The sequence below is a fragment of the Leucoraja erinacea genome, chromosome 9, assembly GCF_028641065.1.
Source record: "Leucoraja erinacea ecotype New England chromosome 9, Leri_hhj_1, whole genome shotgun sequence".
Lineage (NCBI taxonomy): Eukaryota > Metazoa > Chordata > Chondrichthyes > Rajiformes > Rajidae > Leucoraja > Leucoraja erinaceus.
This window is the reverse complement of record NC_073385.1, coordinates 66,147,247-66,159,357: the sequence shown is the minus strand read 5'-3', so window position 1 is coordinate 66,159,357 and position 12,111 is coordinate 66,147,247. Positions and strand designations below refer to the sequence as shown.

At 48.9% G+C, this 12,111-nt stretch overlaps 1 protein-coding gene across 2 annotated transcripts in view; it reads left to right on the top strand.

Annotated features, from left to right (window-relative positions):
• Positions 1 to 12,111, top strand: part of eif2ak4 (eukaryotic translation initiation factor 2 alpha kinase 4) — a 123,347-nt gene that overhangs the window by 72,202 nt on the left and 39,034 nt on the right. For both annotated transcript variants that reach the window (XM_055641080.1, XM_055641079.1), the window contains 3 exons: positions 170 to 291; positions 3,768 to 3,817; positions 5,536 to 5,704. In XM_055641080.1, coding sequence (XP_055497055.1) covers positions 170 to 291; positions 3,768 to 3,817; positions 5,536 to 5,704 — 341 coding nt within the window. The remainder of the gene's footprint in view (positions 1 to 169; positions 292 to 3,767; positions 3,818 to 5,535; positions 5,705 to 12,111) is intronic.

The window sequence follows — 12,111 nt, the reverse complement described above, 5'->3', positions numbered from 1 at the left end:
CCTGGTTCCGGACTCCCCCCCCCCCCCCCCCCCCCCCCAACAGACCAATGCACTGAAGTCCTGAATAACCACACATAGCGACAGTCCTTACCACCTGCTTCCTTTTCCCTCAATGTTCCTGACTTTGCAAGTGTGTAATTTAGACTGTGCATTTCAACTCTCTTTGCAGGTGCCACTTGGTTAAACACACAGCTATTTATGCCAAAGAACAAAAAGTTATTTGAGAATTGTGAAGGAGCTTGCTTCATGGACCATAGTGGAATGCTGATCATGCTTGCACACGACCTGAGGGTAAGTCGTGTGTTTGTATGGACCACGTGTATTGGCGTAACCTATGAGAAGGGCGTGTGGTCATTCGCCAAGAACACCGAGTGGCTTTTTACGTACTTTATTCCCCCCTGTATTCCTACCCTCATGGCATTTTAACGTTTCTCAAGTTAGTTAATGCCATTACAAAGATGGGTTAATAGCAGAAATTACTGGAAGTTCACAAGTTAAAGGAGTAGAATTAGGCCATTTGGGCCATCCAGTCCACTCCGCCATTCAACCATGGCTGATCTCTGCCTCCCAATCCCATTTTCCTGCCTTCTCCCCATAACCCTTCACACCCGTTCTAATCAAGAATTTGTCTATCTCTGCCTTAAAAATCTCCACTGCCTTGGCCTCCACAGCCCTCTGTGGCAATGAGTTCCACAGTTTAACTACCCTCTGACCAAAGAAGTTCCTCCTCACCTCCTATCTAAAAGAGCACCCTTTAATTCTGAGGCTATGACCTCTGGTCCAAGACTCTCCCACCAGTGGCCCTTGTGGCTAAAGGGATCAGGGGGTATGGAGAGAAGGCAGGTACAGGATACTGAGTTGGATGATCAGCCATGATCATATTGAATTGCGGTGCAGGCTCGAAGGGCTGAATGGCCTACTCCTGCACCTATTTTCTATGTTTCTATGTAACATCCTTTCCACATCCATTCTATCTATGCCTTTCATTATTCTGTAAGTTTCAATGAGGTCCGCCCTCAACCTTCTAAACTCCAGCGAGTAAAGGCCCAGTGCTGTCAAACGCTCATCATATGTTAACCCACTCATTCCTGGGATCATTCTTCTAAACTCCCCTGGACCCTCTCCAGAGCCAGCACATCCTTCCTCAGATATGGGGCCCAGGTTTCAAAGGTATTTTATTGTCACATGTACCAATTAGGGTACAGTGATTTGCGAATTACCATACAGCCATACTAAACAAAAAAGCAACAAGACACACAACTACATGAAAGTTAACATAAACATCCACCACAGTGGATTCCCCACATTCCTCACTGTGATGGAAGGCAAAATAGTCCAACCTTCTTCCTCTTTATTCTCCCACGGTTGGGGCAGTCGAACAACCTGTCGGGGAGATCAAAGCTCCCGCAGCCGGCGGTGGAAGCCCCCGTGTCGGGGCGAACAAAACTCCCGCGGCAGGGAGGTCGAAACTCCCGCCGCTTGGAGTTCCCGAAGTCTGTCTCTGACCAGAGTCCGCGGTGCTCCGTGATGGTAAGTCCGCAAGCACCTGCGGTTGGAACTCCGAGGTCGACCCTTGGCAAACGCCACCAACTCCTCGATGTTAGAGTGTGGACGGAGATACGGTACAGAATAAAATCGCATCTCCCTCGAGATAAGAAATTAGAAAGAGTTTCCGCCCCCAATCTCCACGCCCCCTCCACCCCCCACATAAAACAAGCTAAAGTACACTAAAAACATACATTTAACACATACAATTAAAACACAAAGAAGGGAAAGGCTCACAGAATTCCAAAGGCGGCCTGACCAGCGCCTCATAGAGCCTCAGCGTTACATCTGTAATCTGGAAGTGGACCATGCGGTATCTGCGGAAAGTGAATTAGAGTTCAGGTCTGAGATCTCTCGTCAGTTTTGATTAAGGGTCCCGGACCCTTTATCTCTCAACGTGCACTGGTCTCTCCGCAGATGCTGCCTCTCCTGATGATTGTTTCCTGCATGTCCTGTTTTAGAACATAGAACAGCACAGTGCAGGAACAGGCCATTCGGCCCACAAAGTTTGTGCCGAACATGATGCCTAGCTGAATTGATCTCATCTGCCTGTACATAATCCATGCCCCTCCCTGCTCTTGCATGTGCCTAAACAAAAGCCTCGTGAACACCACTATCCTATCACTACCGCCATTAGCAAAGCATTCCAGACCCCGCCACCCTCTGTGTAAAAAACCTGCCCCACAACCATTGCACGGTGGCGCAGCATTAGAGCTGCTGCCTCACAGCGCCAGAGTCAAGTCAAGTTTATTCGTCACATACACATACGAGATGTGCAGTGAAATGAAAAGTGGCAATGCTCGCGGACTTTGTGCAAAAAGACAAACAAACAAACAACCAAACAAACTATAAACACAATCACATATTCTTTTACATATTAAATATTGTGGGCGGAAGGAAAAACGTTCAGTAGAGTTAGTCCCTGGTGAGATAGGAGTTTACAGTCCGAATGGCCTCTGGGAAGAAACTCCTTCTCAACCTCTCCGTTCTCACAGCATGGCAACGGAGGCGTTTGCCTGACCATAGCAGCTGGAACAGTCCGTTGCAGGGGTGGAAGGGGTCTCCCATGATTTTATTGGCTCTGGAGTTGCACCTCCTGATATAGTCCCTGCAGGGGGGCGAGTGAAGTTCCCATAGTGCGTTCGGCCGAACGCACTACTCTCTGCAGAGCCTTCTTGTCCTGGGCAGAGCAATTCCCGAACCAGATGGTAATATTCCCGGACAAGATGCTTTCCACAGCCGCTGAGTAGAAGCACTGGAGGATCCTCGGAGACACTCTGAATTTCCTCAATTGCCTGAGGTGGTAAAGGCGCTGTCTTGCCTTACTCACGAGTGCTGAGGCGTGTGATGCCCATGTCAAATCCTCAGAGATGATGGACTCCCAGATATTTGAAGCAGCTCACCCTATCCACAGGATCCCCATTTATCCTCAATGGAGTGTACGTCCTCGGATGATGTGCCCTCCTAAAGTCCACGATCAGCTCCTTCGTGTTTTTGATGTTCAAGAGGAGGCTGTTGTCCTGACACCAGAGTGCTAGATCAGCCACCTCCTCTCGGTAGGCCGGGATCAGCCACCTCCTCCCGGTAGATCCGGGTTCGATCCTGACTATGGGTGCTGTCTGTATGAAGTTTGTACGTTCTCCCCGTGACCAGCGTGGGTTTTCTCCGGGTGCTCCGGTTTCCTCCCACACTCCAAAGACGTCCAGGTTTGTAGGTTAATTGGCTTCGGTAAAATTGTAAATTGTCCCTAGTGTGTGGAGGATCGTGTTAGTGTGCGGGGATCGCTGGTCGGCGCAGACTCAGTGGGCCGAAGGGCCTGTTTCCATGCTGTATCACTACACTAAAAAAAATCTCCATTAAACTTTCCCCCTCTCATCTTATAGCTATTCCCTCCAGTGTTTCAATCCAGGGGAAAAGGTTCTGGCTTTCCACCCTATCTATGCCCCTCATAATTGTATATACTTCTATCAAGTCTCCCCTCAACCCTCACAAATCCAGCATCTGCAGTTTTTTTTCATTTGCAATAATGGATGTCCCCCTGCACCATATTCTGCAATCACTTTGTCGTGAAATATTGTTGGGGCTTGTTTATGCAAAGAAAAATTCAAAGCTACCACTTAACAATAGAAAATTACAAATGTTTAATTTAGACCATAAGGCAAATACCCCAAAGGCAAGAGTTGGCCTTGACTACACATGTGCTTTTCATCTTCTTTGTTAAGGTGCCGTTTGCAAGGTTTGTGGCAAGAAACAACATCACCAATTTAAAAAGGTGAGTTTACGGAAGCTGCTTGGATTTCACAATTGGGGGTCCATTGTGTGTCTGAAACGTGAAGACCAAGTCAGTCTCCTAGTTGGTGCCAAGTCAGATGCCTCTGGTCACTGACAAGCCTTGCATCATTTGGGTTACAGAAAGGTAACGTCGACTGGTGTTCTGCTTGCTGGTTAGTCCTGTGTGATGTGCCTGTGGGACAGCTAAAGTGACGACATGATCACATTGGGACACGATGCCCCTGTTGCTCAATACCCTCCCTGCTGTCGTTCACTGTCCAAGCGCATGAATCGGGTCTTAAGGGCCTGTCCCAACTGGGCGTCATTTACGCAGATGGGGCGCAAAGATTTCGTACATCCGAAAATCCAGAGGCGCCGTGCGTGACAACGCATCACTGCCTATGACACTACGCACCATGCGCGCATAAAGCGCACCATTCGCGCATCACGTGCGCGTCGCGATGTCGCGTAAATGACGCCCAAGTGGGACGGGCCCTTTACTTGAGTTAAGAAGAGTTGATCATAAGGTCATGAGGAATAGTAGAATTGGGCCATTCGGCCCATCAAGTCTACTCCGCCATTCAATCATGGCTGATCTATCTCCCCATCCTAATCCCATTATCCTGCCTTCACCCCATAAGCTCTGACACCCGCACTAATCAAGAATCTATCTATCTCTGCCTTAAATATATCCACTGATTAGACCTCCACAGCCTTCTGAGGCAAAGAATTCCACAGATTCGCCACCCTCTGACTAAAGAAATTTCTCCTCATCTCCTTCCTAAAAGAACGTCCTTTAATTCTGAGGCTGTGACCTCTGGTCCTAGACTCTCCCACTAGTGGATGAGGGGTGGGAAATGAGTTTAGGAGACATGACATCAAATTATTTCACTGGTTGGGACCAATTTAATTACCGAAGATGAACCCACAAAAAAATGGGGTAACTCAGCGGACCAGACAACATCTCTGGAGAAAAGGAATAGGTGACCTTTCGGGTCGAGACCCTTCAAAAGGTGAACCGAAATGTGGCCTATTCCTTTTCTCCACAGATGCCGTCTGAGTTGGCTCCAGCTTATTGTGTCTATCTTTGGTTTAAACCAGCATCTACAGTTCCTTCCAACCTATTTAATTACCCTGTGGTGTAAATTGGATTCCATCTCACGACTGGAATTTGGACTTAGAATAATGGCGGTGGTGCCCGCATGTATAATATATACAAAAATAATTTCACTGTGCAGTTGCATATGTGATAAATAAAACACTATTTGAATATTGACTGGTGTACCACAATAATCAAATGAACACAATTCTCCCCAAAATGCTGTTTCGCAGTATATTGAAAGCTGCGCTTTCCTCCCTGCACTCAAAAGGGCGTCACGGTTGCGGAGCGGTAGAGTTGCCGCCTTACAGCGAATGCAGCGCAAGAGACCCGGGTTCGATCCTGACCATGGCTGCTGTCTGTACGGAGTTTGTACGTTCTCCCCGTGACCTGCGTGGGTTTTTTCCCGAGATCTTCGGTTTCCCCCCACACACCAAAGACGTACAGGTTTGTAGGTTGATTGGTTTGGTCTAAAATGTAAATTGTCCCTGGTGTGTGTGTAGGGTCGTTTTATTGGTTGAATAGTGCTTTATTGTCGCACGTGCAATGTACAGTCAAATTCTTTTTTGCGTAGATCGCAAATGCTCAAATGACTATCGTATGTGTTGCTTGTTCTCCAGGTACTGTATTGAAAGGGTGTTCAGACCTCGGAAACGGGACCGCTGCCACCCTAAAGAACTCTTGGAGTGTGCGTTTGATATTGTCACACCGATCACCAGCAACCTGCTGCCAGACGCCGAGGTCATCCACACCATTGCCGAGATCATCCAGTTGTTCCCTGTGCTGCAGGTTGGGATTCACTTCACCGTCCGTAACCTCTTCCAATCCAGTTCCTTTTGTTAACAGCGCAGACTGAACATGCACAGCACAGCACAGGAACAGGCCCTTCGGCCTGCAACTAGATGCAGTAAACAAAATGTTGCTAGATGCAGGAAAACATTTCCCAATGTTGGGCGAGTCCAGCACCAGGGGCCACAGTCTTAGGAGATTGAGGGGGGATCTTATAGAAACTTACAAGGGGTTGGACAGGCTAGATGCAGGAAGATTGTTCCCAATGTTGGGGAAGTCCAGAACAAGGGGTCACAGCTTAAGGATAAAGGGGAAATCCTTTAAGACCGAGATGAGAAAAAACATTTTTCACACAGAGAGTGGTGAATCTCTGGAACTCTCTGCCACAGAAGGTAGTCGAGGCCACACACAGTTCATTGGCTATATTTAAGAGGGAGTTAGATGTGGCCCTTGTGGCTAAGAGGATCAGGAAGTATGGTGAGAAGGCAGGTACAGGATACTGAGTTGGATGATCAGCCATGATCATATTGAACGGTGGTGCAGGCTCGAAGGGCCGAATGGCCTACTCCTGCACCTATTTTCTATGTTTCTATGCAACATGATGCCAAGTTAAATGGATCTCAGATAGACACAAAATGCTGGGGTAACTCAGAGGGACAGGCAGCATCTCTGGAGAGAAGGAATGGGTGATGTTTCGGGTCATAAGCGATAGGAGCAGAATTAAGCCGTTCGCCTCATCAAGTCTACTCCGCCATTCAATAATGGCTGATCTATCTTCGCCCTTAGCCCCATTCTCCTGCCTTCTCCCCATAACCCCTGATATCCATACTGATCAAGAATCTCTCTATGTCTGCCTTGAAAATATCCATTGACTTGGCCTCCACAGGCAAAGAATTCCACAGATTCACCACCCTCTGACTAAAGAAATCCCTCCTCATCTCCTTCCTAAAGAAACATCCTTTTGTTCTGAGGCCATGACCTCTGGCCCTAAGCTCTCCCACTAGTCGAGACCCTTCTTCAGACTGAGAGTCAGGGGAGAGGGAGACATGGAGATATGGAAGGGTAAGGTGTGAAAACAAGAGATGGAGCATCATAGAGGGGGAGCAGCGAGAGAGGGTGTTAGAGAATTTTTGTTGGACGTGATCAATATACCGTCTCTTCCCTGCACTGCCATGTGCCAATCTAAAAGCCTCTTAAACGCCACTGTCATATCTAGGGTTGCCAACTGTCCCGTATTAGCCGGGACATCCCGTATATTGGGCTAAATTGGTTTGTCCCGTACGGGACCGCCCTTGTCCCGTATTTGACCGCTACTACTCGGGTCGAGGGGACTGTTGGGTCAGAGCGCCGCGTCCGGCCCTGCCTCACCCGTCCCGACGTAGTGCAGCCCATGGAGTGCAGCAGCAGCTCCTCGCCCGTGGCCCCGTCGGTCGGCAGCCCCGCCTGCTGTCCGACCTTCGGACCTTCGCTTACCGCCGACACCACCACCCCTCCTGCTCATGGCCGATCATCGGTTCATGAGCTGGATGGGGTGCTTGACTTTGCGCACAATTTTGCGCTGGCCAAAACTCCTCAGCTGGCCTGCCGGCTGGGCTTTGTGTGCAGTCCAGCACCCGGGACAACTCATCATTCACCCAGCCACGGTCAAGTCGGTCAACGAATTGCCGTCGGGAATTTGTCCCGTATTTTGTGGCCTTTGTTCCTTATTTTGGAGTGGGAACGTTGGCGACCCTCATCTTATCTGCCTCCACCACCTGTTTATTGGTAATGTGTACCAGGCCACCACCATTTTGTGTAAACACAAGTAGATAGAGTGGCAAAGAAGACATATGGGATGTTTACTTTCATAGGCCAAGGCATTGCGTATAAGTGTCAGGATGCATCTTTATACTTCTTTGGTTGGACAGCCTTTGGAGTATTGTCTGCCGTTCCAGTCCCCCCATTACAGGAAACATAGAGTCATACAGCGTGGAAACAGGCCCTTCAGCCCAGCTTGTGCAGACCGGCCAACATGTCCCATCTACACTCGTCCCACCTGCCTGCGTTTGGCCCATATCCTTCTAAACCATGTCATATCCAGGTATATGTCTAAATGTTTCTTAAACATTGCGATTGTACCAGCCTCAACTACCTCCTCCAGCAGCTCATTCCATACACCTACCACCCTTTGCGTGAAAAGGTTATCCCTCAGATTCCTATTAAATCTTTCCCCCTCACCTTAAACCTATATCCTCTGGTCCTCGATTCCCCTACATAGAAACATAGAAACAAGGTGCAGGAGTAGGCCATTCGGCACTTCGAGCCTGCACCGCCATTCAATATGATCATGGCTGATCATCCAACTCAGTATCCCGTACCTGCCTTCTCTCCATACCCTCTGATCCCCTTAGCCACAAGGGCCACATCTAACTCCCTCTTAAATATAGCCAATGAACTGGCCTCGACTACCTTCGGCAGAGAGTTCCAGAGATTCACCACTCTGTGTGAAAAAAGTTCTTCTCATCTCGGTTTTAAAGGATTTCCCCCTTATCCTTAAGCTGTGACCCCTTGTCCTGGACTCCCCTAACATCGGGAGCAATCTTCCTGCATCTAGCCTGTCCAACCCCTTAAGAATTTTGTAAGTTTCTATAAGATCCCCTCTCAATCTCCTAAATTCTAGAGAGTATAAACCAAGTCTATCCAGTCTTTCTTCATAAGACAGTCCTGACATCCCAGGAATCAGTCTGGTGAACTTTCTCTGCACTCCCTCTATGGCAATAATGTCCTTCCTCAGATTTGGAGACCAAAACTGTACGCAATACTCCAGGTGTGGTCTCACCAAGACCCTGTACAACTGCAGTAGAACCTCCCTGCTCCTATACTCAAATCCTTTTGCTATGAAAGCTAACATACCATTTGCTTTCTTCACTGCCTGCTGCACCTGCATGCCTACTTTCAATGACTGGTGTACCATGACACTCAGGTCTCGCTGCATCTCCCCTTTTCGTAGTCGGCCACCATTTAGATAATAGTCTGCTTTCCTGTTTTTGCCACCAAAATGGATAACCTCACATTTATCCACATTATACTGCATCTGCCAAACATTTGCCCACTCACCCAGCCTATCCAAGTCACCTTGCAGTCTCCTAGCATCCTCCTCACAGCTAACACTGCCCCCCAGCTTAGCGTCATCCGCAAACTTGGAGATATTGCCTTCAATTCCCTCATCCAGATCATTAATATATATTGTAAATAGCTGGGGTCCCAGCACTGAGCCTTGCGGTACCCCACTAGTCACTGCCTGCCATTGTGAAAAGGACCCGTTTACTCCTACTCTTTGCTTCCTGTTTGCCAGCCAGTTCTCTATCCACATCAATACTGAACCCCCAATGCCGTGTACTTTAAGTTTGTATACTAATCTCTTATGTGGGACCTTGTCGAAAGCATTCTGGAAGTCCAGATACACCACATCCACTGGTTCTCCTCTATCCACGCTACTAGTTACATCCTCGAAAAATTCTATAAGATTCGTCAGACATGATTTACCTTTCGTAAATCCATGCTGACTTTGTCCAATGATTTCACCACTTTCCAAATGTGCTGCTATCCCATCTTTAATAACTGACTCTAGCAGTTTCCCCACTACCGATGTTAGACTAACTGGTCTGTAATTCCCCGTTTTCTCTCTCCCTCCCTTCTTAAAAAGTGGGGTTACGTTTGCTACCCGCCAATCCTCAGGAACTACTCCAGAATCTAAAGAGTTTTGAAAGATTATTACTAATACATCCACTAATTCTGGAGCTACTTCCTTAAGTACTCTGGGATGCAGCCTATCTGGCCCTGGGGATTTATTGGCCTTTAATCCATTCAATTTACCCAACACCACTTCCCGGCTAACCTGGATTTCACTCAATTCCTCCAACTCCTTTGACCCGCGGTCCCCTGCTATTTCCGGCAAATTATTTATGTCTTCCTTAGTGAAGACGGAACCAAAGTAGTTATTTAATTGGTCCGCCATATCCTTGTTCCCCATGATCAACTCACCTGTTTCTGACTGCAAGGGACCTACATTTGTTTTAACTAATCTCTTTCTTTTCACATATCTACCCTGGGCAAGAGACTGTGCATCTACCTGATCTATTCCTCTCATGATTTTATACACCTCTATAAGATCATCCCTCATCCTACCGCGTTCAAAGGAATAGAGACCCAGCCTATTCAACCTCTCCCTATAGCTCCGACCCTCTAGTCTTGGCAACATCCTCGTAAATCTTCTCTGAACCCTTTCAAGCTCAACAACTTTCCTATAAAATGGTGCCCAAAACTGAGCACTGAATGCAGCCTCACCAACGTCTTATACAACTGCAACATGACCTCCCAACTTCAATACTCCATACTCTGACTGATGAAGGTCAATGTGCCAGAAGCCTTTTTGACCACCCCATTTACCTGTGACACCACTCTCAGTGAACAATGCACCTGCTCTCCTAGATCCCTCTGGTCCACAACACTACCCAGAGCCCGACCATTCCCTGGTCCTGCCCATGTTAGACTTTCCAAAATGCAGCACCTCACGTCTCTCTATATTAAATTCCATCAACCATTCCTCAGCCCACCTGCCCAACCGACCAAGATCCTCACGCAATTTTTGACAACCATCTTCACTATCGACAACACCACCCACTTTTGTATCATCAGCAAACTTGCTAACCTTGCCCTGTGCTCATCCAAATCATTGATATAGATGACAAACAGCAATGGGCTCAGCACCAAACCCTGAGGCACACCACTAGTCACAGGCCTCCAGTCCGAGAAGCAACCTTCTACCATCACCCTCTGCTTCCTTCCAAGAAGCCAATTTTCTATCCATTCAGCAATCTCTCCTTGAATCCCATGGGATCTAACCTCCTAGAGCAGCCTACAAGCGGACCCTTGTCAAATGCCTTACTGAAATGCATGTACCCGTCTACAGCTCTGCCTCTGGGTGATGGAGGCAGATACAATAGTGTAATTTAAGAGGCTTTTAGATAGGCAGGTGTAAACTTAGACTTAGACTTAGATCCTTTATTTGTCATTCAGACCTTTCGGTCTGAACGAAATGTCGTTGCCTGCAGCCATACATGTAATAATAAACAACACACAATAAACACAAATTAACATCCACCACAGTGAGTTCACCAAGCACCTCCTCACTGTGATGGAGGCAAAAATCTTAGGGTTGCTGTCTCTTCCCTCCTCTTCTCCCTCTGCGCTGAGGCGATTCCCCACCGGGCGATGGTAAGTCAGTCCCGCGGTTCACCGAGCTCGGCGAACGGGCCGGTTCAATCTCCGCGGCCCGGGGGTGGTCGAAGCTGCCGCCCTCCAGTCCAGCGGACGCAGCTGTTGCCGTGGGAGCTCGGGAAAACAGGCACCAGCCTGTGACCTGCGAGCTCCCGACGATGTCGTCCACTGGCCCGCGGCCGAGCCCCGGATTCAGGTCGCCGCCGCGAGAACGGCGCCTCAGCTACCGGAGCACCGTCTCAGCCCCGCGCTGGGCAGCCTCAGCCACCGGAGCGTCTCAGCCCCGCGCCGGGCCACCCTCACCAGAGCGCCAAGTCGTGCCGCTGCCACTGGAGCGTCTCAGCCCCGCGCCGGGCCACCCTCACCAGAGCGCCAAGTCGTGCCGCTGCCACTGGAGCGCCCGAACGCCGCCACAGCTCGAAGACGGCCAGCCTCGCGTTGGTGAGTCCTGGCTGGCTCTACCTCCGGAGCCTCGAGGTCGGTCGCAGGTTGGAGGCCGCCAGCTCCGCCATTAGGCCTCAGCGCAGACGGAGGCAGAGAAGAGGGATACGACAAGAAAAAGTCGCATTCCCCCGAAGGGAGAGACTGAAAGCCCTGTTTCAGCCCCCCCCCCCCCACACATAACACAACCTAATAACCAAAATGTAACTAAACAAGACAAAAAAAACAACAATAAAAAGTAAAAACAGACGGACTGCAGGCGAGCCGCAGCTGTTCAACAGCACCGCCACTTCCGGAAGGGATATGGATCTTATGTAGGCAGATGCGATCAGTTCAGCTTGGCACAGACAAGGACCCATTCCTGTTCTCTGTTCCAGATCGACTTTATTGTTGCGTGTACAAATACGGTGAGGTAGAGGGGCCATGAACAATCTTGCTCTCCGCTGAACACCAGTCAGGATAGTTGACCACACCATCTCCACAAAAGTTCTCAAAGCCGGTGCCCAGCAAGATTGCGTTCTCAATCCCCTGCTCTACTCCTTGTACACTCACGACTGTGTTGCCAAAGTTGGCTCTGAGTCATCTATACATCACAAACAACAGAGGTGCCCGGGCAGATTCCTGCGTCGCTCCAATGGTCACACATCTTCAAACAGAGTAACACAGTCTGAAGAAGGGTCTCGACCCAAAACGTCACCCATTCCTTC